Source organism: Gastrolobium bilobum, unplaced genomic scaffold, assembly GCF_033153095.1.
Source record: "Gastrolobium bilobum isolate Gb01-03AN ecotype WA unplaced genomic scaffold, APGP_CSIRO_Gbil_v1 utg62601, whole genome shotgun sequence".
In the NCBI taxonomy this organism is placed as follows: Eukaryota; Viridiplantae; Streptophyta; class Magnoliopsida; order Fabales; family Fabaceae; genus Gastrolobium; species Gastrolobium bilobum.
The window spans coordinates 9,717-36,694 of NW_026898715.1; the positions used below are offsets into that span (position 1 = coordinate 9,717).

Sequence of the window (26,978 nt, forward strand, 5' to 3'; positions counted from 1 at the left end):
ATTAATGAGGTTTTTTAGTTAGCTGTTTTATTGCAATTGCATACAGGCGATGTTTTATTAATTGATTAATAAGCAAGTTGGTAATGATAATGACTTCATAATTGAAAAGAAAAAGATATTCCGCATTTTTTTATTAAGCGCAGCTTAATACGATAGTATGATAACATTACCGGATATATACGAGGTGTTACATGCCTGGACTACGTGAAGAACCAAGATGGTGTGCCTTGGAATGAGGATGGACTTCTGTTGTTTCAGAAGCGGATTGTGGTTCCTCGAGGTCCTCTGACCGAAGAGGTTATGGCAGAGGCCCATAAGGGCCAGTTTACTGTCCACCTTGGTGTGACGTAGATGTATCATGACTTAAAGCGTAATTTCTGGTGGCCGAGTATGAAAGAGGATATAGCTGTGTATGTGTCCAAGTGTTTGCTTTGCCAGAAGGTGAAGATAGAAAAACAGAAGTCGTCTGGTAAGCTTCAACCTCTTAAGATTCCGAAATAGAAATGGGAGAGCATTTCCATGAACTTCGTTGTAGGTTTGCCTAAGACTGAGGCTGGTTGTGACTCTTTTGGGTCATCGTGGACAGATTGTCAAAGTCTGCCCACTTTCTTCTGGTAAAGGTGAGCTTTTCTTCATAGTAGTTGGCCTAACTGTGTGTTCGCGAGATCGTGAGGCTTTACGGGGTGCCCGAGAGTATCTTCTGCGATAGGGACCCGAAGTCACATCTCGATTCTGGGAGGCACCGCGGAGAGCTTTTGGAACTAAGTTGAGACTGAGTACAACCTTTCACCCTCAGATTGTTGGACAGACTGAGCGGACCATCCAGATCTTGGAGGACATGCTGAGAGTTTGCACTTTGGAGCAGGGCTCAGCATGGGATGGGTACCTGGCATCGGTTGAGTTTTTGTGCTTTTGTGTTTTTCCTTGCTAGCCTGGGCATGGAACCCTGCGAGGAGCTTTTTGGGTAGGAGGTGTAGAACTCCTACCTGTTGGTCTAAGGTTGGAGATAAAGAGTTGTTTGGCTTGGACTTTGTCCAATTTACCACCCAGCAGATTCAAATGATCATAGGAAAGCTGAAGCAGGCGTTGAGTCGCCAGGAGAACTGTATTGATGTTAAGCATCGTCCACTGGAGTTCAATAAGGGTGAGCACGTGTGTGTGAGACTTTCATTGTCACCGGTGTTTTTCAGGCACTCAGAGTGAGGAAGCTGAGCCCGCGATTCATTGGTTCATACCAGTTACGTGGTAGAGTAGGACCTGTTGCCTACCGGTTTGCCTTGCCTCCGAACTTGGCCAACACCCACGACGTGTTTCACGTGTCTCAACTTCGCAAGTTTGTAGCGGATCCTTCGCACGTGGTGCAACTGGATGTTGTGGAGGTTCGGGAGAACCTAAGGACTCCCGTCGGACCACTCAAGATTCTCGATCGTGGCGAGAAGCAGCTAAGGAGCAAGACCATTCCGATGGTCAAAGTACAGTGTACTGAAAGAACTCCTGAGGAGTGTACTTGGGAGCGTGAGGATGAGCTTCTCCGGAAGTACCCCGAGTTTCGAGACAAGTATGTTTCTGATTTTGAGGACAAAATCCTAAAAATGTGGGGTGAATGTAAGAACCCGCACTGTTAATTAAGGAAATTAATTAATTATATAAGAGAATTAGGAAATAATTCCATAATTGACCATAGTAATTATCATGAGGCTTAAATAAATGTAGTAAGTGATTAAGAATGCTGAAAGTCGCTTTTCTGACAAAAAGTGCAGATACCGGTTCTGCTAGTCGGTATAAATGCGTACCGAAAAAGCATCCCGGAAAATTATAATAAGTGCATGATAATTCCTAGAATAATATATAGGACTTGTAAAACGAGTTTCAAGTTAAAATAATGAGAATTGGTGCCAGAAACTTATACTGGCAATGAAAAGTGCATACCGGAAAGGTGTTGCGAAAAATATAAGAAAAATATGATAATTCTTGTAAAATTGAGTAGGTTAAGAATCCTAAGTTTGGGATTAAAATGCTAAGTGTAGCAATTAATGTTAATACTGTGTGTTTTATGGTTAAGTGATTATATATACATTAGTTGGCCCAAAACCCTAGGCCATACACACCTCCTACGTGACCTTGTGGCTGATCAGCCCTCTCCCTACTGTTCCATTGCCATCTTCTCCTTGTTCTTGGTAAACCTTAACCAAATGACCACTTTTCTTGGTGGTTTCTTCTTCAAAACACCTTGTGGTTGTGGGGAGTAGCCTTGTGAGTGAGTGAAACTCCTTTTCTGAGTAACCAGCTGCTGTGAGGGAGTGTGGTTGGGTTGTGTTCCTTGTTGGTGAGGTAGGGGCCTTTACCTTGACTTTGTGGAGCTTCAAGGAGTTTTCTTTGTGAAGAAAGGAACCTCCTTGTGTGCCATTTTCATTTCTTTGCAAGTCAGAACTGTGAGAACTTGGTGGGAAGCTCCAAGAGTGTTTATTTGCTGAGTTTAAGCTTGGGTAAGCTTCATCACCTTTGATCATGAGTCTAAGTGGTTAAAAATGGAACCTTGATGCATGTAATGAGCTAAAGTTGATAACCTAACGTTGGGTGATGCTTAACACACTTAGAAATGCATGTGTAAGCTTCGGTAATCGGTAAAAGTTGGACCTTTGGTTTGGATTTTCGCGAAATGCAGAATCTGGGTTCTATCGCGAAATATCCGAATATTTTGTTGTGAATATCCGGATATTGATATCCGGATATGGGTATCCGGATACGGATATCCGGATATTGGAAGAGAGATATCCGGATATTGATATCCAGATATGCCCCCGATGAATATCCGGATATTCTTGGTTTGCGAGGAACAGTAGCTTATTGTTCATCCAGAACTGATGTTTGGGTTTTGTGGACCCTAGTTTGAGGAAGTTGAACTTCTGTAATAATTGAACTAAGTCAGAATCAAGTGATTAAAGGCTTGTGGCTTGTGTGAAGCCTTAAGACATAAAACCTAAGAAAAGGCGTTGTCTTTTGTTGAATGCTTGTAGAGTATGATTATTGATATATTATTGGTCCATAACAGATTGTGATACTGTTGTGTTTGGACTTTGAGATTGTGTGGACTCTTGGCTGGGATAGCTAGCTTGCAGGGTAAGCTTTCGTGTCCTCGATTTAGCCATTGTCTGTTCCATCATACTCCATGGGGGGATGGTTTATATGCATGATGTGTTTTCATGTATTGTTTAGCTGAAATGCCATTGAACTGTTAAGTGCAAATGCTATATGATATGTATGTGGTGTTCCGTCTAAACAGGATGCCATGGGGTATTCCTGTGGGCGGGTACAACATGGGCTGGCATTTATGTGGGTAATAGACGTGTTCCTGCATTTCTCTGATCAGTAGAATTGTTATAACACACATGACATGAATATCTGTTGCATTGCACTGATTTTGGAACTGATATTGAATTACTGTTTTTAGAACTTATATTGCACATGTAAGTGAGCTTGGGATAGAAGATCCTTGAGGACCCCTTGTCTTACTGAGATTTCTTGTTCAGAGATCTCACCCCACGTTTGAGGAATGCTTATTTCAGGTTCAGGTAGTATGGGGACTGATGCCTCTGGCGACAGGAGGCCAGAGCTTAGTTGATGATTATTGCTGTTATATTTATGCTAGCATGACTGGATTGGATACTGTTTATGTTCTCTGTCATTTATTATTATTGAGTTGAGACTTATGTTGGGCTTTGTTGCCTTATTTGGGTGAGCATGGGAATTGTCCATGCCACTATATTGATAGTACTTTTAGCTTGAGTTGTATAAACTGCTAGTTGGTTCGGTCTACGTGTTGTAGTTCCGTGACTAGAGACATATATCTGTTATTTTAATTAATGAGGTATTTCAGTTAGCTGTCTTTTGCAATTTACATACAGGCATGGTTTTATTTAGATGATTAATTAAGCAAGTTGGTAATGATAATGGCGTCATAATTGAAAAGAAAAAGAATATTCCACATTTTTAATTAAGCGTGCCTTAATACAATGACATGTTAACAAACCGGGTTAACACAGGGTGTTACAAGAATCAACTTTAACATATATCTCAATAAATATTTTTACTTTCCGGTCATCAAATGCATCTATGATAAACTCCACATCTTCATCATCATTGATATCATTACCAATGTAGCATACCTGGCTATCAAGCAATGAGTACATTGGCTGCCTTGTAGCCCCAATTCTTGGTGAATTCTCCCCTTCAGTTCATTGTATGCAGTGTCCCGTTTGATTTTCATCGTTTTCATTTTTCTTTCAAATCGGACACCATTGGGACCTTCAAATTGCCTCCCATTGAGGTAGATAACTGCAGAATAAGTGTTTGAACTTAAGCTCATCTTTCAACACGAAATTGTTTCTAGGGTTTGGCTTTGATTCAGATTTTTGTATTTTTTTTTTGAATATATAAGTGTAATGACAATGATTTCACAAGATACAAGATTTGGAGACCGTGGGATGGAATACAAACTTGATGGCTTGGAATAGAGACGAGAAACGAGAGAGATTTTGTGATAGAAAACGGGTAAGTGACAAACGAGACCGAAACCCACTCATTTTAGGGTTTTTGACCGACATATACTCGAGTATCTGGGGTGGATGCTCAAGTATTTATCGTGATACTCGAGTATCAATGGTGATACTCGGATAAATAATTCAAGAAATGATGAACATATTCAACTAAGGCAATTAATATTCTCGAGTATATTGTCCTATATTCGAGTATTTTCTTTGTTCAACGATCAAATAAGGACAAATTGATGTTATGTTTAAGAAAATGATCAAAATTTTAAATAGTTTAAAAAGGAAATAAAGTGGTAATTTTTAATTAATTAAAGAACAAATAGGTCAAATAGCTCATTAATGTAGGAGTGAAGAGGGTGTCTTGTTCCTAGTGATCCCCTTTCAAATATATCTTAATAGTTATAAGATGGAAAATAAGCATTTATCTTAAATAGCTTTAACAATTCCCCCAAACTTGTGTTAATCATTTACTTGTCTTTCTTTTATCTTGACATCCTTTCCTCTGTGTCCAGTGTCCTTCTCCTATCTAGGGTTTGGTGCTGTCTCTTTTGCAGTTTTTGGCACAGTGCAATGACTACCTAAGCAGAATATACAGAGAAACCCACATAAATCAAAATTAAAAGAGAACATATAGCCAGTTTTAATGATTTTTATAATCTTTAATATTATATACACATATCTTCCCAACCGACAATGTGGGAATTTGTTATTCAATGACAACCTCTCTAATTATCTATCCATAATATCTATTCTGACAGCGCATACATTTATTAACTGGGTCATTATGTTGTGAAATATGGCTGATATCTTACAGTGCTTGATGTTGATGGAATATATTCATTCATTACAGAGTTACTCACATCTCAGTGGACAGTGGGGATGATGATATATGATATGGCATTTTCAGTTGCATTTTTGATGAAAAAACTAACAAATATGTAGTACATCAAAGCAAAATTCGTCTCTCGTTTTTTCCTCTCTCAAACATTTATATATAGCAACCATTACTTTCGCTATGTTGAGATTGATTGTGTACACCTTTTATTTATCAACTATGCCACTACGAATATTTGGTGCCAATTTTTTACAAATATACACCCATGGATAAAACAGATTTCTCAAATTTACCAGAGCAAGTTATGCTAAAATTTTTGACCACTTAATTAAATATATTACGGTAACATGTAAAGAACAAAAATATTTTAAAAATTTGTTTAATTTCAATCTACTGGTACGAGGAAGGTTATATTTCTCTTACAACCTCTTATAATCACTTTTATTGTTATTGTATTAAAATCAAATTAACAATTATAAAATGGTATCGAATGAGAGTCATTGACTTTATTTTGATTCAATAATTGTAAAAGATTATAAGAGAAAAAAATGATATAAATATAACACCTCCCTACTTGTAGCAATTTTCTTGTACTGTTTAAAAAATATTATTGTAGTAAGTTACCATAAATAATCTAAAACAATATATTAACGAAAAGGGAAAAGTGTTTGTCATTTTAAATAATATAAAATTATGTCATTTTAAGGAGAAAGATATAAAATATATATTTTTTATTTAAAATTTAAATTAAAAAAAACCACCCACTTTCTCTCCATGATTTTCATTCCTTATGTCTATCTCTCTCCTAAAATGACATAACTTATGTCATTTAAAATGACAAACATCAAACCCTAACCAAAACCAAAACCAAAACCAAAAAAACCACTCTCGGTTAATCCGGCTAGAGTGTGGGGTGGAGGCAATCCTTGTACGCAGCCTTACCCTTGCATAATTGTAAAGAGCCTGTTTCGTGGATTCGAACCCATGACCTTTCAGTCATGAAAGAACAGCTTTATCACTGTTCCGGTTCGCCCCGTTATGAAATAATATATTAACATAGGATCAAAATATAAATTTTAAAAGATTAAGCTACTAGTGCAGATCCAATTTTGTTTTTTGTTTTGTTTTGGATGTATGGCTTTTCTCATCTAGTACCTGATATTATTAACCAAAACTTGCAGATATAATGCTGAGTGTAGGTTGAACCGAGTCCAGTCAGAAACACTTCATCTCGTAGTTCACCACTTTTTCAGCAATAGCTCGTAGACAGAAAGATAAGTACATAAAACAAATTATCCTTAAGCAGCAGACAACAGTACGTCAAAATCATAATCATTTTGTTTCTGTAAAAAAAAGAAATGAATATTTCTAATTAGCCATATTTTTTCAAAAGAAAAAATTCAGCACTTCCTGATTTTGGGTTCACTGAATTGAAATTTAGGGTTTTTTTTTTTTTTTTTAATGTCATAACATTGTTTGTATTTCTTAATTGTTAAGAATACGATTTGTGGAAAGAATATCTAAGTAAGCCTTGGGTGTAGAAATGAATTTTCACCTTGAGTGCTTATTGTTGGTAAGTTTATGGGGTTCATAGGGTTTTTAGGGTTTAAAGTTCAAAAACCATATAAAGTAGGTTCAGCTTTTGACAAGTCCAACTGCAGTCGCAGAGTACTGATAAACTTCTCAATTATTTTGGTGGAGGTTCCTATTTTCTAGATATTGCTTAGTTTTGAAGGAAATATCTGCAGGCTCTTACCCTTTCCCTCTCAAGCACACAGCACATCCTTTTCAAGGTTTCTTGTTCTTAAAAGCTTTCTATTTGTATACATTGTTTGATTACCAATTAACACTCTTAACTTTAATGAGTTATTTAGGAATCCGTATCAGAAAATTCTTTAGTTTTTTCTTTTAAAAATTTCTATGTAGCAGGACTGAAGATTAACTGGGGTTCTCTTCCCTTGAAACACTAATCTGGTACAAACCCTTTATTAATTACTTTGTCCCTGTTGAAGCCCATATTTGATGTGTACATCTTAAGACTTTTCCAGAGAGAACAATAATTGTCTGTTAGGGTTTTTCTTGTTTGCAGGCTGTAAAGTTCTCTAAATATTTAAAGACCTAAATGCAAGCAATATAACAATTTTTTTAAGATATATTTCCTGATTCATCGATTACCTGACTAATCCAGTTCGAGTATTGTCAAATCTATTACAGGGGTGGCTCTCCCAAAATCATTTTTTACATTCTCAAAACTCGAATTCGAGATCTTTGATTAAGGAGAACAAATTACTCCTTAATTATCACTTGAACCAATAGTAAACCATGAAGATTAGTATACCAAATTATTCAGGTTAGCAAGTCACATATCCCAGGCATTAAAACTGTGGGTGCTTTATAACACATTGATCAATATTAGCATATGCATCTTATTATTGAAGAAGCATATCCATATTAATAAAGTAACGTACAGAATTAGATTACTAAACCAAATTTGTTATTACAGAGTGAAAGTCAGAGTCCAACTTGTGCCGGGCAAATCTCACTGCCATCTGCCTGTGGTCCCTCTTTCCATAAGTTGAGTGGATGCTTTTATGAACCTAAGTTGGTCCCTCATCTATACTGCAGCTAGCTATCTATCATCTAATCCAACTGATCAGACTCCAATAGCATACACCACAACTTTTGAAAGTGATTATAACTTATCTACTCAGAATTTCTTCTACAACATTCTACTTTAGTTTGTTAGCTTTCTGTAACTTGTTGCAAAATTCTTAATTTTATATGACCATAGATTCATAATTAAGAACATTGTATGTATAAATGATTCTAAAAAATATATAACACCCCAAAAGGAAGTAATTCTATTAGAAATGCATTAGTTATTTATTAATTCTATGTGGAATTCTCTTTTTTTCCTTTAGTACAATGGGGAATTTCCTGATAAAGATATCCGTGGTAGCACAAAAAGAGGAAACCTTTTTTTTTCTTTGTTCTTCTTCCTCTATTTCTCTTTAAAAAAAATAAAAATCAAATTTATAAATGGATTAAAGGTCATCTTTTTCTCCTCCTTTTCTTTTTACCTTTCTCCCTTTGGCCAAACACTCCATAGTCCAAAATTGAAGCTTGTTGTCTACTGTGCCTTCCAACACTCAATTGAATTAATATATTAAAAACAGTTAATCATTAAGTCAGTGATTGTTCAGTCTGTGGTGTATGAACGAATCGAGGAAGTTACTACTATCAGTTTGGTTGACGTGTCACTTCATAAGGATGCCACAAGAACAAAGAACACAGTCTTTTTTATTTATGAGTTTAATATAAGATAAATTTCACTTATATATACACGTAAAAGTGGATGAATTTTATATTTTCTCTTTCTTTCTTTTCTCGACACACAGGTTTCACACATTTTTATGTATGTAGGATATAATATCTCATATAACATGAGAAATATTAAACCTTTTATTTATTTACATTTACATGCAAGATAAATACCGTAAAATTCCAACTTTTCTTTAACAAAATTCTCAATTCTAGAGTAAATTATACCCTTGAAGGAAAAGGTTGAAGTCTAATTAAGCTTGGGGTCATATGGTAAAATAATTAACATTGAGGTACTCATTTTGGAAACACTGTAATTTTAGGGTATTTCTGTTATCTGCTCCTCCATTTCTTCCCTTTCTAGTAGTCTATAGTGGAAAGCACAGAACAGAATAACCAGATAGCTAGCATCCGGAATTTTCTCTATCATGTAAGTTGGAGCTTTGATCTCAATTCTAACGTAAGCTTTATGCTTCTCTTTCTTCTAATGTTTTCAGTTAAATCCTATTTCTTATTTTAACAATTTTTTTGACTACCAAGGCTATGATTTTTGCTTCAATTTGGTTTCACAAACTATCAATTGAGTAAATAGAATTGTCCTGGCCTCAATTTTGGAGAAATATATAACTTCAGCACTACTGGAAGTTCTTAAATGGAACTGGGAAAACTGGTTTCAGTGTAGAACTTCCATTTCTTGGAGACTTCTACTTTCTGAACCTTACTTTTTTGCTCTCTAGTTCACGAATCTGTTTCTTTTGTATACCAACAACTGAAAATGGGAATGATTCATAATTAAGAGTGCAATAATATTTGCATAATCTTGTTGTAAATTCTGAATAGAAACTCTATGATAATAAAAAAGGGTTTTCAAAAATTTTTTATTGTTTGTCAGAGGGTGGTTGCTTGCAGCATCATAGATTGAAGAGAAAAGTAATTGAAGGAGACAAATGTTGAGATAAGTAAGACGATGATGGCGAGTTCAAGAGAAGGTTATCAAGCAAAGCAAGAGGGTGATACCATTAATTTTGAGAAATTCTCCAAGGCATCTTCAACTTCAAGACATTGGTCAGGGTTCAGAAATCCAAGAATTGTGCGAGTATCACGTTCTTTTGGAGGAAAAGATAGGCACAGCAAGGTTTGCACCATAAGAGGACTAAGGGATCGAAGGATTAGGCTCTCAGTACCCACAGCAATTCAGTTATATGATCTTCAAGACAAGCTTGGTCTTAGCCAACCAAGCAAGGTGATAGATTGGTTGATTGAGGCAACTAAATTTGACATTGATAAGCTTCCTCCACTTCAATTTCCTCAGGGTTTTTCTCAATTTCATCAACAAACCCTACTTCCTTTTCATGGATCAACTGTCTCTGATCTTTCTCTTGGACCCTTTTATGATGCTAATTCCTCATTTATGAGGGATGGGGGAACTCAAAATCTCATGGCAAAGTCAAGGTATTGGGATATAGATTCAATATCAAGACTAAAAGGCAAGGAAGTTGAAAGAGGGTACCATGTCTCTGAAAAAGAAAAGTGGATGAAAACAAATGAGCAAGAAAATCAAGATGGAGTTGGAGGTTACAATAGCCAGGTTTCAACTCAGAAGCTTTTCCCCATGGGTGGTGCTCACTCTTCTTTACCTGGTTTACTAAACAATACCATGGCATATAACTCCTACCATTCTGAACCTTCTAGTCTATCTTTATCCCCATTTGGAAGCCATAGTGAGTTGTTTCCTTCTCAGGTAGATCCCCATCCAAGTAGTGGCAGTGGTGTACAATTTCCATCTTCTTTGCCGGTACCATCAGGTTCTCAATTATTTTTTGGTACATCTTCTGCTGCACCATCACTCTTTACTCCATATGCTCCATTTATGGCCACCTCAGTGGAAAATGATCCAAGACAATTCAACCATATTCAGTTCTTAAACTCGAGTTCTCAAGCCTTGCCTCATCCTCTCATTTCATCTCTTCACTCATTCAATTCACATGTCAGACCCTATTCAGCACCATTTAGTTCCAAGCTTTTGGATTCAGATAATAACAATCTTAGCCAACCAGATAAGGGTAGTACTCCTTCTTGAAGCTCCTCTCATCATCATCATTGTTCCTTAGTTCCATAGATATGTTACATTATTGGTTCTATGCCTCAATGTTGTGCAAAAAGGATGTGAGCAAGGATTAATGGGTGCTTCGTGAGGATTCTTCATAGAAGTCCATCTAAGATGCTAAAGCACATTATATATTATACACTCTCAGCCAAGGTGAGTACATGCACGTTTGTAAGTATGGCAATGCTATACATATGAGACATATTTGTGTTTGAATCTTTGTGGTTTTAGCTATACGTACCTTGTTGACAAACCCTTGTGGATACAAGTTTTAATAAGTCAAACTAAAATAACGTTCAGTTTATTGTATGCATTTATTTATTCCATCAATTAATTTAATTTTATGTAAAAAGAAAAAAGAAAAACAATTATTGTCCATTTTATTTAGCATGGTACCGTTATCCAAGCTAGTCCAAATAACAATGAACACGCTATATAGCTTGAAAGAATTTAGCAAGAAATTCCTTGTGATCACCAGAAATATATAGCTGACACTGATTGATGCACATGCTTGAAAGGATGATGATAAATTGAAGTTCCAAGTCAGATGTATGATATTCTTGTGTATATGATGTTCATGTTCACTTACGAATTTTCATTCCACAACTTGAGAGCTTCATGGCTAGCAGAAGCAGCTCTTATAATCAGACTTAATTTTACAAAATGGTTAAAGATCTGGTTAAGCTGCTTCTCTTATATATATGTTATACTTAAGTACATTTATTTAATAATCTTCTTCAATTTATTACTTTTTGTAAATATATATGTTACTTTTTTTTTTGGTATTAATATGGGAAAAATATTTCTCCAGCTACTTGAGATAAGCTTATCTCAAGCTAGCTTTTTTAATTATGTACTACGAGTAATATATAGTTATAATGTTAAATTATTTTTTTTCTCTCTCGACGTAAGTAGATAAGTTCTGAAAAGTGAATGAAAAGAGAGAAAAAAAAGAAGCAATTTTAACGTTATAACTATGTACTACCTGTAGTACATGGTTAAAAGGGATAGCTTGAGACAAACTTATCTCAAATGACTGGAGAAATGTTAACCCCTACTAATATATATGTTACTTTGAATTGAACATGATTTTGCCAAGAAATTAAACGTCCAAATGACACGGGCAAATCAGCCCTAGATCTACGTGCGTGTATGCACAGTTTGACTAGGCATTGATTAAGGTTTGCAAGATTAAAGTGTTACTGCAAACTCATTTTGTCACATTCGTGTTAATTAGTGTTAAGCTTGACATGTAGGAAATATACTATTCATGAACGAAGATAACATTGTATAGTTATGTAACTTATGTGTGTAACTATGTACGATTTCATCAGTCATTGCTTCTTCAGTTTTCAATTTTTAACTGTGCTGCTTTAAATAGAGAACCACATGCGAATTGGTTTTTCTTTATTGGACAAGAACTGAAACTACTGACACATATGTTATTTCTAGCGCTAACAGGATCTAGTTAGAATTTTGATTTCGAAGGCAATACCTTGGAAACATTATGGAGAGTGAGAGAATGACAATTTAACTTGCCCACATATGCATGTATGTTATGGTTTTGTCTTGCTACAATGACATGCTCGTTTTGCTGCATGTTTTGTCATAAAACTCTTCTAGGTCCAGAATGCAAGACTCTTTTGTTGTTACCTAAATGCCATTACAATGTTCGGTGTTAGATGTAAAATAAAAATAAATAAAAAACATAAAAAAATGTTTCGTTTAGTATATAGTATAGTATTTGATTAAAATGATATATGATTAACATGCAATCAGGAAAGTTGCAGGATGAATTCTTAATGTGTACCTTGTCCTTGTGCATTAAGGTATATAGTAAAGTTCACAAGCGAGTAACGCAGCCTAAATTTGAATTGAAATACGCACCAATATATAATGTTCAACTATGATAAAAAGAAATCTCTAATTATAAATAAACTCATATCCGATCGAATTTGGAGCCCTTAATTTGTTAATGAGTACTTCGGAGAGTCTCTCTAATGCATGCAACTAGCAATGCATGCCGACCTAGTGCATGTGAATCCCTGCCACAAACCTACTAGGAATTAAAGATAATGAACGAAGGCTTGGTGTGACGTAACCAACCATGACCCTATGTATAGGCATAGCAAGAAGGAAAGAGAAAAGAAAGAACGTTTTTGTTTTACCAAATGATAAATGGCGGAGCCATTAAATTTTGTAAGAGGGAGCGAAGGAAATAAAATAGAGACGAACTGAGGCACGACAACACGATAGAAGATCATTACGTAACCAAATTTGAAAAACTTTTGAAATTTTACACACAGACGAGAAATAATTAATATGAACGAAAGCTCAAAGAGCGAGTTTGAAGGGAAATGAATTTGTGCTACACTACTACATTTCTTTTAATTAAGTGAAGTCTAAAACAAATGGCTACATGAAATTGAAATTGAAGGGTAACACTCCCCCAGTGCAAATGATCAAAACATCTATATAATATGTACTCTTCAAATTTTATATATATATATATATATATATATATATGTCTCATATATTTTTATGTATATATAAAAAATAAAATTTATCTCTTGCTACATAAAAAATAGTATTCTCTATATATATATGGGTTTTAATATTCTCATTCAATATGGGAATTAAAATTTTCTTACATATTTTTCGATTTTCGTGCTGACGTGGGTCCTACGCATAATTTTTTTCTAACATATGGATTCCACATACTTTTTGTCTCTACACCATATGTGACTTGAGAAATATAAAATCCTATATATATATATATATATATATATATATATATATAAAATATAAATAAAGCAGAGTAGTTACTACGGTCCAAAGACCTGTCTCTCTGTGTCCATAGATATTAGAGAGAGAGTAGGCAATTATAAGTCTAGTCCATCTTCATCTTTGTACCCTATTGGACAGCATCTTGATGAAGGCATGGAAGCATCCATCCACACAAAGTGAAAAAGTGAAAAAAATTGTTTCCGAATCTGTAGTTTCTTCTGACGATGAAAAGGAAGCAACATAAAATCACAGGCACAGACTGAATTTGAAAGCAGTCTCTGTATATATCTGTTGTAGACAATAATATATATCACAGGATCCAAGATATATAATTGAATTAAGGAGACCCACTGGTAAGTTAGGTTTTCAAAGTGTCCTTTAAAGGTGGCATCAAAGAAAATGACCAAAAGTTTTATTTGCCTCTGTGGTCCTATTTTTTTTATTTTTTATTTTGGATACACTCTGTGGTCCTATTTAATTCTATGGTTTTTCAAACATAGAAATAAGGAAACAAATTCAGACGTGACAGTTGCATGATAATAGAAAGATTTTTATTTTCTTACTTTAGTAAGCAGGGTGCTACATTAACCCATCTTGATTTATACATAAGCTAGTTTTTCAACTTGCAGTTACTGACCTCACAACGTACACTTCAATTAATGTAAAGAAATAAATCAGAATTATACATAACAATTTATTATGCGGCAGTGGTGCAACTATTTTGTCACAACATTTCTTTTTGTTTCTGTTGACGTGGTGAAGTTGGACAGAAAGTGCACAAGATAATGAACTTGTGGTTACCATAAATATTGCACTCCGTTATATGAAGTGAGAATTTTATTATTATTATTATCATTAGTATTTTTAGAAGATTTGTGTTTTAGTTTATGTTGTTTTTATAAAATAAAAGCATATTATTTATTATTTATTTATTATTTATTCTTGATATATATTTTTATTGAATGGAACAAAGTTTGAGTATTTTATAATAGAGATATAGCTAAAAATTATTATATTTTTTTGTAAGATTTTGATTATTTGAATGCTAGGGTTAATTCAATTGATAAGATTGAATCTGGACATAAAGTGTTTTCAGTTTGATTTCTATTAACAATTTTTTATCTATAAACATCTATTAATTATTATGTATCCTACCTTGATGTGAAGCAGTGACACAGACTTGTTTGGTAGCTTATGTCCGCACTTGCCGACATAAATTTCTGATTTTTTTTAAGCATAATAGTAAAGTATGATGTTAGTTAGATTAGACTTTGCTTGGATATATAATGAGAAATGTAATAGAAATGAATGAAATATAGTGAGATAAAATGCGATGCCATATATTTTATTGAATATTTTATTATGCCATACAACAAATCAGCTTGATTAAAAAAAAAAAGTGTTGGGAATAATATTTTCTGTTAAGTTGTAGTTTTTCTTTTCTTTTCTTTTCTTATTTATATTTTTTCTTTTTTAATGCATTTAAAAAATTTCTAAAAATTTTTTTTAGGAGCGTGGCCTCCTGAACCCCTATTACTAAATGTGCGGATATAAACAATCTTTTTTGGTTCCGCCACTTATGTGAAACAATCTATTTGCCTCTTAATTGTTTTAGTAGAATAAAAAAAACTAAAGTTTATACTAGTTACTAAACTATTTCGCAGAAAAAAATTATACTTAGAGAAGTAGTACATTTTAGATAGAAATATTAAATAATAAAGTCTATAAATAGGAAATGTGTTTTTTTATGAGATATTTAACATGTACTTTTAATTTTTTTTAAAATAAGATTAAATGTGAATTCAGCTTAGTCAAGTTAAGCCTGACTCAACTTCGTCATAACGAGAAATATTTTTTTTCCCGTCAAACTTGATTCACTTACTCTGCTGAATTACTAAAGCTCAATTAGCTAATATCGACTACTGTATTAATTGCGTCTTCTAGGTTTAATGATCTTATCTCAAATTTTCTCAGTAAAATGTATTATTTTTAATATATTATGTTAAAAAAGTTAATATGAAAAAAATGTTAATTATGAATATATATATATATATATATATATATATATATATATATGTGTGTGTGTGTGTGTAAAGAACCAATTCAACCCAAAAGCTTAAACGGTTGGTTGAGGCTACATTAATGGTTTTATATATCTCAACACGTCCCTTCACACGAGAGTCCACGGCGAAGATCGAACCCGGCACACAAGGCTCTGATACCATGTAAAGAACCTTGAGGTCATCATCCCAAAAGCTAGCTCAAAGGGTGGGAGTGCCCAAGGCCTTATAAATTTAATACTTCATATTTATTTTCAGCTTTGTATGGTTATGATTTCTCATATTTAATTCTTTCACTTTAAATATGGGGAATCATGACCATACAAAGATGAAAATAAATATAACCGTTGGATCAACATAATCGATCTAACGGTGAGATTGATTGGTAGTCATTTGGTAGTAACACAACTTGGTTGTCACAATATCCTTCCCCTATATATATAGGGAAAAATATTTCTACGGCAGATTAAGATAAGTTTATCTCCGGCCACCCTAAAATTACGTCGTTTTATTTGTTTATTTTCTTATATTAATTGATTCATCTTTGAATGGTTATGATTCTTTTTTTCTCTCTCTTCCTTTATCACCATTGATTCATCTTTGTACGGTTATGATTTAGTAGCCGGAGATAAAATTATCCCAAGCAGCTTGAGAAACGATAAGCCCATATATATATATATATATATATATCACGCGCGTGTATATATAATAAGTTACATTTTTAATTTTGGTCGTCAATCTCATTTATATAATACGGTTCTAATTTTTAGTTATGTAAGTCATTAAATACAAATGAATCAATAATTAATTATAAGTATAAAATTTCTTATTGTTACATTGGTATAACAATAAACTGTTATGTATGTGTAGTTTATGATGAACAAGTTAATACATCCAACATATACAAAAGTTTAAACTCAATTTATTTAATAAATAAAATAAAAAAATTCATCTTAATTAATACAGTGGTAACAAATTGAATTAGAGCATATTAACGAGCTTTGACTTGACTAATTGAAGATGATATATTATATATTCTCTCGCCTAATTAAACCGTACTGCTACGTAAATAAATTTTTTTTTTTTTTTTGGAGAATAGTAAATAAACATATCAATCTAGCTAATCTGTGACTTCAGTATATTCTTATAGTGGCCTCATTATTTGTTTTGTACAATTTTTGGCATTGTAATTTTTAAAGAATATTATTTTTAATTTTATTTTTAGCATTCAAAAGATTCTTATTAAAACCACTTTATAAATGAAATTGCTAACTAACATTTCAGCATTAACAAATATTTATGTAACAGCATTTTTTAGTACACAAAGATAAAGTTATGAGATTTGAAAACATGCAATTTTCTTAGTAAATAAGGATGGAAAATTTTTAAATGTCTTAATTATCTGTATATGCATGGTTGAATAGATAAAAATCAATCAATCAGTCTGTACCAAAAAATAAAAAATCAACCCCGAACGCTTTAGTTGTTGAGTTGCATGCGCTTTGTAGGCGTGCAGACTGAGTAAGTCATGGCCTACAAAAGAAATTTATTGGCACTGTGGTCCTATATGTATTTTATGCTGTACATTAGAGAAAGGACCACTTTTCATCTTCTTTAAAAAAAATTTATGAGAAAAATAATATATATATATATATATATATATATCCTTTTAATAGCAATAAAAAAAATTGATTAAGTTGATTATTTTGAAGTTTTAAAATGTGAAGGAACCCCATAAAGACAAAGGGACAAATCGTAGCGAAAAAGCGGTTAAATTATATAATAGCTAAGTGTAAGAGTGATAAGTTTTTAAGGAATAACATTCAATTTTTGAATAAATTTCATGAGAAAAGATAATATCATTTTGCTCCAGATTCAAAAAGAGTTGAGATTTTAAAATGAATTGTGCTAATCATGAGTTCATGATTGCATCAACTCTTGTTTATATATCTCAAAAAAAAAAAAAAACTAGAAAATAAAAATGGCTTTTTTATATAATAAAATAAAAATGGCTTTACTACATGTTGGGTGAATTTTTTTCTTTAATTTTTGGTCATGTAGATTTTTGTGAATTTAATTTTTGGACATTAGGGTGAAGTTTTTTTTCTTTAGTTTTTGGTCATGTAGATTTTTTTCTTTTTGTAAATTTCAGTTTTTTTCAACAAAAAAAAAAAACTTTTCCTTTTCTTTTGGGTTTCCACCCCTTTCTTTTTCTTGAGTAAAGGATAAGGGATTTCAAGGCTTGAAATCTGGAACCTAATCCATATCTTTGGCCCAAAAGGAAGCATTCCGCAATGATTTAATTGTGAAAAAACATGAAAAGCCCCCGGCGAGGATCGAACTCGCGACCTTTCGCTTACGAAGCGAACGCACTACCACTATGCTACGGAGGCAATTTATAGAACGTAGTATGTTTATTTATATCAAATAAGTAACACTATCTCTTTCGACTTTACAAATTTACATGGTTCTTGTATAATATATGAGTATTTTTTTTTTTTTTTTCAGTAGGCTAATATATGGGTATTTTATACCCATATTGTGCACTCTAACTCCATGGCTAAAAAAAGATTGTACAGCGTACTTATCATACACTTTAACTTTGCATACTTCTCACTCAGAGGCTTCACTATATAGAATAGGACTCCTCTAAAAGTGAGTAATAAGAGTGTATCTTATTAATTTAATTTAAAACACATTATATTTTAATATGCTAAAAATCAACGGTGGATATATTTTTACTTTTCATTTTACAGAGATAAAATAACTGTTTCGCACAATACATAAATGAAAGAAAGACAAAAAAAAAAAAAGTAAGCACCAAACTCTTAAAAAGATTACCTCTCCTTTTGTTAGTATTTGGGTGTCCTAGAGACAATCTTATGATTAAATAAAGACAGAGATGTAGACCTTTTTAATATTGTCGCAAATAAATAAAAGCACTCTTTATCTTGTTTCATAATTATATCTCGATATTAATATTAATATATTATGAATAACTTGATAAACCCCGTGGAATAAAATAGGTATCTCTTGAGTATCTGTGATGAGATCACAATCATGAGGATTCAAGAATACCGGATGTCTATTCCTAATTTTATGTTCCTAGTCTAGAGATACTGAGAATGGGGTCAGTAATCTCGGGTAAGACTAGCACGACTTATCTATTTGTATATGGATACAAGGTATATACCTCATGTGCTACAGATATGGAGATGTCTTAGCTAAAGTCGTGGGTGGACCTATAAGGGTATAGCTCGCACTGAACGGACCCACAAAGAGACTCTATGAGGAACTCTCACAGAGAGTATCATTAGAGTAGTCTCTTTATATTTGGGTATGTCTTTTCTAAGACCAGAAGTTATTACCTAGATTGTGTTCTAGAAGGCATGCTTTGATTGTGCACCTCGTCTGCCTGAAACATGGAGACTCATAGGTATACTGTTGGGCTTGTCTTGAAAGAACACAGGGCTAGGGTGATAAGCTGAAGGAATTCGTCAAATCTCTGTGAGAGATTAGGTTATCTGTAAACCGGAGAAATCGGGATGACATTTACAAGGACTCGGGAATCTATGCATAGTAAAAGAGATCATGAGATGATCTAGCTTTAGAGTCTGTAAATTGATTCCCTATTTCGAATAAAGCTTACCCTAAACCGCAGAGGTTGATACGCTTCCTTACCCTAGGTTTTATGGGAAGGTAACCGAGACGAAAGGAAATATATACGGCAACCAAATATGTTTAATAGGATGATCAAATCATTAATCTAACTAGTTCTGGGGCAACAAAGCACTGCTAGTGCTCTGTGTTGTCATTAGATGGGTTGTGGGCTTATTGGGCCCAAGCCCATTTATGTCAGTGGCTAAGTTGGACCTAATGGGTCACACACAAACACCTTATTGTCTAGATGCTCTAGCATTAAAGGTATTGGGCATAATAATAGTTATTAGCCCAAGAAGTTGTTTGGAACTCCACCTAAAGGGGTGGAGGGCGCATGGTTCATTGTAATGGGCTTGGATAGTCCAAGACATTACTAATTAATTTAATTAGTTAAATTAATTATCAAACATTTAAATTTTGAATTTTGGAATTCGAAATTTGAATTTTGAAATTTTGAAATTTGAATTTGAATTTCGAAATTCGAATTTTGAATTTGAAATTTGAAATTTGAATTTTGAAATTTGGATTTTGAGTTCGAATTTTGAAATTTGAATTTTGAAATTTGAAAATTTAAATTTTGAATTTGAATGTTTGAATATTTGAATTTGAATATTTGAATGTTTGAATTCAAATATTTGAATTTGAATTTGAATTGCCTATGAAAGGTTGTTTCATAACAAAAGGACAAGATGAGATCTTGTTGGAACAAATCACTAGTATCATGAGAGAATCTTTTGGACAAGATCCAAGGCCATATATGGCGCTGATTTGGGTTGTTGGTGAGCAAGATTTGCTCATCAAAATCAGCTCCAGAAGATTCAGTCAGTTGGGAGAAAATCTGAGTGAGTTGATTCAAATTTGAATGCAACTACTCAGATGTATCTGGTCACCTTTTTGGGCTATATGGGGCGCACCATATAGCTGATCTTATGAAGATTTCTGATCAGAATTTTGAATAGGTTTTGAACCAATTCTCAAGAGAATATTCTAGGAGACTGTGAGCAATTTTTGAAATAAAACAGCTCCACTTCTCTCTCTCCAATCTGGCGCCTAATGATCAGATTTTTAGGAGAAAAATCTGATTGGTAGTTTATTTTAAATACTCTCCTCTTATGCGCCTATGTGATCAGCTATGAAGCACCGACACTTCAAAATCCTTGATGTGTCGTGTCCGACACTTTCCGACACTCTTCGACACTCCGACACTCCCCGACACTCTAACACGTGTTATAGAAATTCAAAAAAAGGTTCAAAGGTTGCGTTGCGTTGAGTTTTTAGTTTCAACTATTAAATTCGTTGAATTTCGATTACCATTTTATTAAGTTTAATATAAATATTTGGGATATGTTATGTTTCTTTGCAAAATTGATGAATAGTATAAGTTTAATTTCATTTTTTTTTTTAAATTATTGAATATTAAATATAATATACACTACATAAATTAAAAATATTATTTCATATCAAAACGTGTCCTAACGTGTCGAAATCTAACATTTTTTAGAATTAACGTGTCGGAGTGTCGTGTCGTATCGTGTCACGTGTCCCGTGTCAGTATCAGTGCTACATAGGTGATCAGTTGCACCAAGGGTTTTTCTGAAAACCTAGCCTATTCTCTCCTCTCTCCTGCGCCACTTGTGAAGCTTTCACATTGAGAGCTTCACTTTTTCAAACACTTTCACCTAGCCTCCATCTTCACACATAGAGCGCCTAGCAAGCCTCTTTGTGGTGATCATACGGTAGCTTCACAAGAAGGAGTTCTTGCACCTAGACGAGTGGGTGGTGTGGATCAACGTTAGAGGGTCTGAACCCTTCAGACCGGCCTTGATCATCTGGTGATTTCACGAACAAGGTAACATCATGCTTTCCTAAAGCATGATCTTGATGTGCATGTATATTCCGCAAAGAAAAATTTTGTTTTTCCCTCTTGCATGCATCGGCTTTCAAGTCCATTTCGAACTTTCACCTTTAACCCTTTTAACGTAGCCATTGAAGTGCCTTTACAAGCAAACAATTATCTTGTTCCATGACCAAAATACTGCTGCTGAAAATGAGACAGAAATTTGACCCTCTTGTTGGTACATAACCTAAATTATTAAAAGACAATTTTTTTTTTTAATGCAATGAAATAGAATCAGTTGTAATTCCACACTACGTTCAATCGGTTATAATTTTTTTAATGCCATAGTATGCAATTTTACTTGCTCCATTGTATATTATTTTCTCCAGTTTCAATATATATCATTTCCTAATTTTTTTTTTTCTCCAGTTTCGATTAGGTGGGCAACTTGTAAGTTATAACACATTCATGACATGAAAGTTGGAGTTATTACAGGAAGCCATTAGCTCAACAATCAAAAGATAGATGTTTCACATCATGAAATTTTAGTTTTTATGAAGTATGTATACCATAAATTCATGGTAAGTCAAATTTCTTATCACCTTAGCAGAAAAAATAATCAAAAGCTCTAATCTTGACATAAATTAAAAAAAATAAAAATAAAAATAAAATAAAAAGGTATATGCAAATGAAAAGAAGGTGCTGATAGAACTAATATCAGTGAGAAAGGGAGGAATGGAAGAAACTACTTTCCAAATAGCTTCCTGCGCCTAACCAGTGACTTGACTCGCAAGCTAGCTGCTTCACCAATCACAACCTCATCTACTAAGTCCTTAAATATCAGTCTCTCAACATCCAATACAAACCCAGGTATTTCACCATGGAAATCAGTGAAACTTTGTGAGCCTTGCATCACATCTTCCCATAGCATACTTTTAAGACCATCATCCTGTTCATCTTCTAAGCAGCATTCTTGCTTCTTGGCTTGAAATTTTTCTATCTCAAAGCATAGTTCTTTAAGAAGCTTTTGAGCACTGAGGGTTTTCTTTGTGAGTCTGTTATAATTAGGCTGAAACCATGGCTCAGTGGAGAAGCCTAATTTTGCACCAAGAATCTCATTCACAGCATCAAAGATGAGCTTCCTGTGAATTTTCTCTGTATTTATTAGCTTCAAGTAAGCAACTTTTCCGTGGCTGGTTTCTTCTTTTGAAAGCAAACTACTTGCCTTGGTCTGCTCCAAGACAAGGAATAACTCGGGGTTAATGGGATGACCCGATGAGTGAAGTTGAAATGTCAACAATTCGGAACTTAGATCTCTGAGTAAGAGACCTGAAGCTAATAATATTTCTGAGATGTATCTGTGGTCTGGATTTGTGTTTTCACATAGGGAAGCAATGTAGTCGATTCTAGCTTCATCATGACTCGAGTTCAGCTGTCTAAGCTTCTGAACAAGGTTATCTATGTTCTGTAGTTTCTTGCGGTTGATCTCTCCGGATCCTGTGCTGTTAAATGAAAGGCTATCTGAAGGGTTCCACAGATCTTTAATCTCTTTTTCTTTAGATTCTTGATCATCATCAGCTGCATAATTTTATCTTAAAATGAGATAAGTAAAACAAGAAACAAATTCACAACTTTTAGACAATGATGATATATGACATATACAACTAAGATCTATTTGTTAAATCTTCAGGCCAACTTCAGGAAATAAAGATTAAGCAAGGAAAAATGTACAAAGCCTAATTTTTTTTATACATGCCCATCACAATTTCATTTATTATGTTTGATGCACAATGCACGAGTCTTTTCCTAGAAGGCACCAATACCATTGTTGCCTTTTGACAGTTTGACTAATTCTTGACGTGCATACACTTCAAATATCACTTAAGGCTCATTGCAAAACCAGAAATTCAGTGGTCAAACAGAAAGAAATATCGTATCTACGGGCCAAATCTTACATTTACTTTGATGCACAAGTGCCAATACAAGCATGATCAACTGACATTCTCTAATTGTTACCACTTGTCACTCCCTTATTAAGAAGAATTTTCAATGTGTTGCTTGAGGAAAATGTGAAGAGTTTTCTTTATATAAGTTGCAATTACTCCTGATGCTAAATCAGTAAGAATTTATCGTACAATTTAATGGGATTTAAATATAAAGTATGATCAGTAGAGGTACTCTGGATCTTAACTTTTTATCCATATTTAAAAGACATCAGCTATACCTTTTGGATCTTCAGATATCTGCTTTACTGGGGATGGCACATCATCTCTGTACATTGAGCCGTCAAGAACTGAGATAGGACTTGGGTGTTCTGCTGCAATTGTCACATCCTCATCCAACCTTGTAGTTGATGTCTGGAATATTAAGCAAAATATACATGTTGTCAACTGATAAATGCAATATGCTATTGCTAAAATTGAAATTTTTATCATTTGTCCTAACTAGAAAGCTTGATTTTAAAAAGATGAAAATGGATCCTACTTTTTGCACTGTTTCTGAAACCAATTGCTTCATAGCCTTCAAGGATGGGCTTTGACTGTCATAAATTTCAGCAGATTGTAAACTACTGGTGACTTCTATATCCATATTTGAGTTGACAGTGATACTGTCTGATTGCAGAGAAATTTCATCCCCTTGGCAACTTAAACTTCTTGATTCATTGCTTATCTCACTCAGTTGCACATCACTAAGCTGCGAGCTTGGGACTTTGGGTCTTCGTTTTCCACCTTGGAAACCTGATTCTGTTGCTTTCTTACCCGACTGCCTTCTGGGTTTGTTTGAATCTGATGTTGAGGCAGACGGACGAGATCGCTTCTCTAACTCCAACTTCTTCTGTTGCAATGTTGGGCTCACAGATCCTGACTGCTTTACTGAACTTTGGCTAATTTCTTTAGGAAATTGTTGAGACCTTGATTGAGATTGTGTTGATCTTGTACTCTTGCTACTACTTGCTTTCTTATCAATGGAATTGGCTGAAGTATCCCGGAAAATGTTTTTAGGAGACTGGTCTTTTGCTAATTGAGTAGAAGATGTACCATTTTTGTTATCTACATATACACTCCCACTCTGAAGTTTATGAGAACCAGAAAAGCCACCATTTGGAATGGCTGAAGAAGCAGAAATACCATTTTTCTCAACAAGTTTTGCAGGTTTCATTATCACTATTGGGGATTCAAAAGCCCTTGCTGAATCAGATACCTTGATTGTGGAAGAGAGAAAATTGTTTCCCTGAGGACTTTGCTGCCTTACTGACCTGGAATTCTGAATTAGATTGGTAGCTTTTGGTTCATAGTCACTTTGACTTCCAACAACATTTGGAGCATGATCTTCTTTTCTGCTCTCTAGCAGCCCCTTTTCTTGCATTGCTTCCAATATCTGTTTTAGTGCTCTGAGATCCCTTCCAGATTGTTTGAATTCAAGATCCTTCAACCTCTTCTCTATTTCACTATAAACTGAGGGAAATGAATCTGGTGTTCTTGCTGGAGCTTTTATGGCCCTTTTCTGAGTGCTTCGATTTCCATCCTGATGCTTCCATGGTGCAGGTTCAATGGGAAACCTTGAACTTGAGATAGGTTTCATAACCAGATCAGTGTGCTTCCTCCGTGGGGAAGTTGGATCTTTCAATGAGCATTTTAGAGAATTAGAAACTCGGAGTTGTCTGGTGAGTCCTTTTTTCGATGATCTTGGAAACTGACCATTATCTGTGGCTGAATAAGTTTCAGTTGAACTTGATTGAGTATCACAAGCCAAATGGGAATTCGGTAATGCTTCCAAGCCCATTAATTTTGCCACAACACTGGGATGCCGACTCTGAGTTGCTGAAGAGTGTTGTAGGCTAGAGAACTTGTCATTTGAGGAGGAGGTGCCACTGCCAACATTTCTTGAGAGGTGACTGGGTTTGGAATCCGATCTGTAAGCGCGATATGAACCTTCCTTACCATCCAGTGAAAGTCTAGGAAGCTCTTTTAGCTTTGGTGTGGATTTGATGGTATCTCTTGATTCAAAAGATAAACGACTTATTTCTCTACCATCATAAGCAAACCAAGGAGCATCCTTCGATATGGAATGCCAATGCCCGTCTTTTACTTCATGTGATGATCTTGGATGTTCTCTAGTTTCTGCATAATACCAAGGTGTTTCTCTAAGTTTAGTAAGGACTCGGATAGACTCCTTTAGATCAATAGGCACACTTTGTTTTCCATCTATTCCAACTCTATAAGACCCATCAACAGATTTTGACATCTGAAGAGGTCTTGGTGAATCCCTATGTTTCATGGCATGAATGGAAGCTTCCTCTTTGGCTGTAGTTTTCGCTGACAATCCTCCTGCATCCCTATACATAGAGTCCTTCACCACATCCCTCAGGTCAAGGGAGTGACGTCCTAAATGGGGGAAGATAGTTGGTTGGTTCATAACTGCATCCCTTGAAGGAGTTTCAGGAAAAATAATCCGGTTCACGGTTGCCTCTGCTTCAGCCTTACCATCCAGAGAGGACAATGATGATGAACAAGAAGAGAATGATGCTCTTGATGATTCTGTTGAAATTCTTTGCTTTTCGTTCACACCCTTGGTTAAGATTGTATCCTGCAATGAATTCACTATTCTGCATAAGCCCAGTTTCATTCAAATGCTTGCATTTTATTTTTCATACAACATGATAATTACAAATACATGCATCAACACTAGAAAGTATCAGTACGTAAAAATTTTTCAGGAAAAACATAAACAGAATTCAGATGATTGTGCAGAAATCAAGGAGATGGATAAATCCTGAAAATGATTCTAATGATTAAAACATTCTAACAAACTTTCTAAGAAAACATTTTAACATGCTGAAAATATGTTGATGGATCAGCATATGCATACTTGATATGCTAACAAAACGTCCATGCCTCAACTTAAAAATTATTCAATCAATTTTGAACTGCAAAACAGTAAAAAAATTTTTGCCAAAAGTGAGGGGAAAAAGAAGGTTCTTACAGTTTCTGTTTCTTGATGGTGTAAGCTATTAGAATCCCTTTCCAAGCTGCCATCATTGAAGTGGGAATTACCTGAGGAAAACAGAAGATTAGATATAAATACAATGAAACTGAAACATATGACCAAGAACCAACTATTATGCAAATGACATGAGCTGATCCCCCTCATTGAGAAGATATTTAAAATAACAAAGATTCAGAATGATCTTACATTTTTTCTTTAAAAAAAAAAAAAACTACAGATAAATTATCACAAGCAAATTCAAAAAGATTGGAAAACATCTAGAGGAATACCAGAAGGAAGCCTCTTCTGGCTAATGCGAGCAGCAGTGAGAATATGGTGACGATCAAAGAGTTGGAAAATCCCAGTCATGCATCCTATCTGCTTCTGATGATCTGAGTTCTCTTCTGCTAAAGAATGCAGCAACTTTGCAGCCATATCAACCTTTTCTCTTCCAATTAAACTCAACTCCTCAACCACCACAATCAATTACACCCTCTTCATTAAAAGCTGAATGATTTATTACTCTCAAATCTACTTACACAACACTGCAAAGTTCCAACCCCTTCTGGAAAATGATTATGATTCTACTACTAATTCAACAACATGCAATCCAGAATTTCATGGATCATAACCAATTGTGCTTAAAGATAAGTAAATGAACCTCCTTTCTCTTCCTTCACCCTCAAAGCTTTGTGAAAGCAACAATTAGTGTTGTCCTAACCCTGATAACTAGAAGAGAATGGAACAGTTTCCACATTTCTCTAGTCCCATTTGAAGATCAAGCATTAAGCATTCAGAAAGAAGCTTTCCCAGCTCCAAGTAAACAATTTTCTGG

At 34.3% G+C, this 26,978-nt stretch overlaps 2 protein-coding genes and 1 non-coding gene across 4 annotated transcripts; 1 reads left to right on the forward strand and 2 right to left on the reverse strand.

Annotated features, from left to right (window-relative positions):
* Positions 1–9,084: 9,084 nt before the first annotated feature.
* On the forward strand, positions 9,085–11,063 carry LOC133318688 (transcription factor TCP5-like). Of its 2 annotated transcripts, none has more exons than XM_061520741.1 (2): positions 9,085–9,166; positions 9,599–11,063. In XM_061520741.1, exon 2 carries the CDS (start codon positions 9,674–9,676, stop codon positions 10,784–10,786), a length of 1,113 nt encoding a protein of 370 aa, XP_061376725.1. In that variant the 5' UTR covers positions 9,085–9,166; positions 9,599–9,673; the 3' UTR covers positions 10,787–11,063. The 2 variants fall into 2 exon arrangements, with proteins under 2 accessions (XP_061376725.1, XP_061376726.1); XM_061520742.1 differs by having other exon boundaries at positions 9,085–9,136.
* Positions 11,064–17,981: 6,918 nt separating this feature from the next.
* Positions 17,982–18,053, reverse strand: TRNAT-CGU (transfer RNA threonine (anticodon CGU)). Its single transcript has one exon. It is a non-coding gene; the product is annotated as a tRNA-Thr (tRNA).
* Positions 18,054–21,789: 3,736 nt separating this feature from the next.
* Positions 21,790–26,714, reverse strand: LOC133318686 (protein LONGIFOLIA 2-like). The gene is made up of 5 exons (XM_061520740.1): positions 26,434–26,714; positions 26,141–26,211; positions 23,642–25,744; positions 23,382–23,514; positions 21,790–22,735 (listed from the first exon to the last, which is right to left on the reverse strand). The coding sequence occupies exons 1-5, from the start codon at positions 26,576–26,578 to the stop codon at positions 21,903–21,905; spliced, it is 3,285 nt and encodes a 1,094-aa protein (XP_061376724.1). The 5' UTR covers positions 26,579–26,714; the 3' UTR covers positions 21,790–21,902.
* Positions 26,715–26,978: the final 264 nt, after the last annotated feature.

What these genes read in the sequence shown, in the direction of transcription:
- LOC133318688 (XM_061520741.1), top strand. Translation starts at nt 9,674, where the DNA reads ATGATGGCGAGTTCAAGAGAAGGTTATCAAGCAAAGCAAGAGGGTGAT.
- LOC133318686 (XM_061520740.1), bottom strand. Translation starts at nt 26,578, where the DNA reads ATGGCTGCAAAGTTGCTGCATTCTTTAGCAGAAGAGAACTCAGATCAT. An exon ending in TTTCAGAAACAGTGCAAAAA is followed by an intron (nt 23,515 to 23,641) that starts GTAGGATCCATT and finishes TTAATATTCCAG; the next exon opens with ACATCAACTACAAGGTTGGA. An exon ending in GATATCTGAAGATCCAAAAG is followed by an intron (nt 22,736 to 23,381) that starts GTATAGCTGATG and finishes AAAATTATGCAG; the next exon opens with CTGATGATGATCAAGAATCT.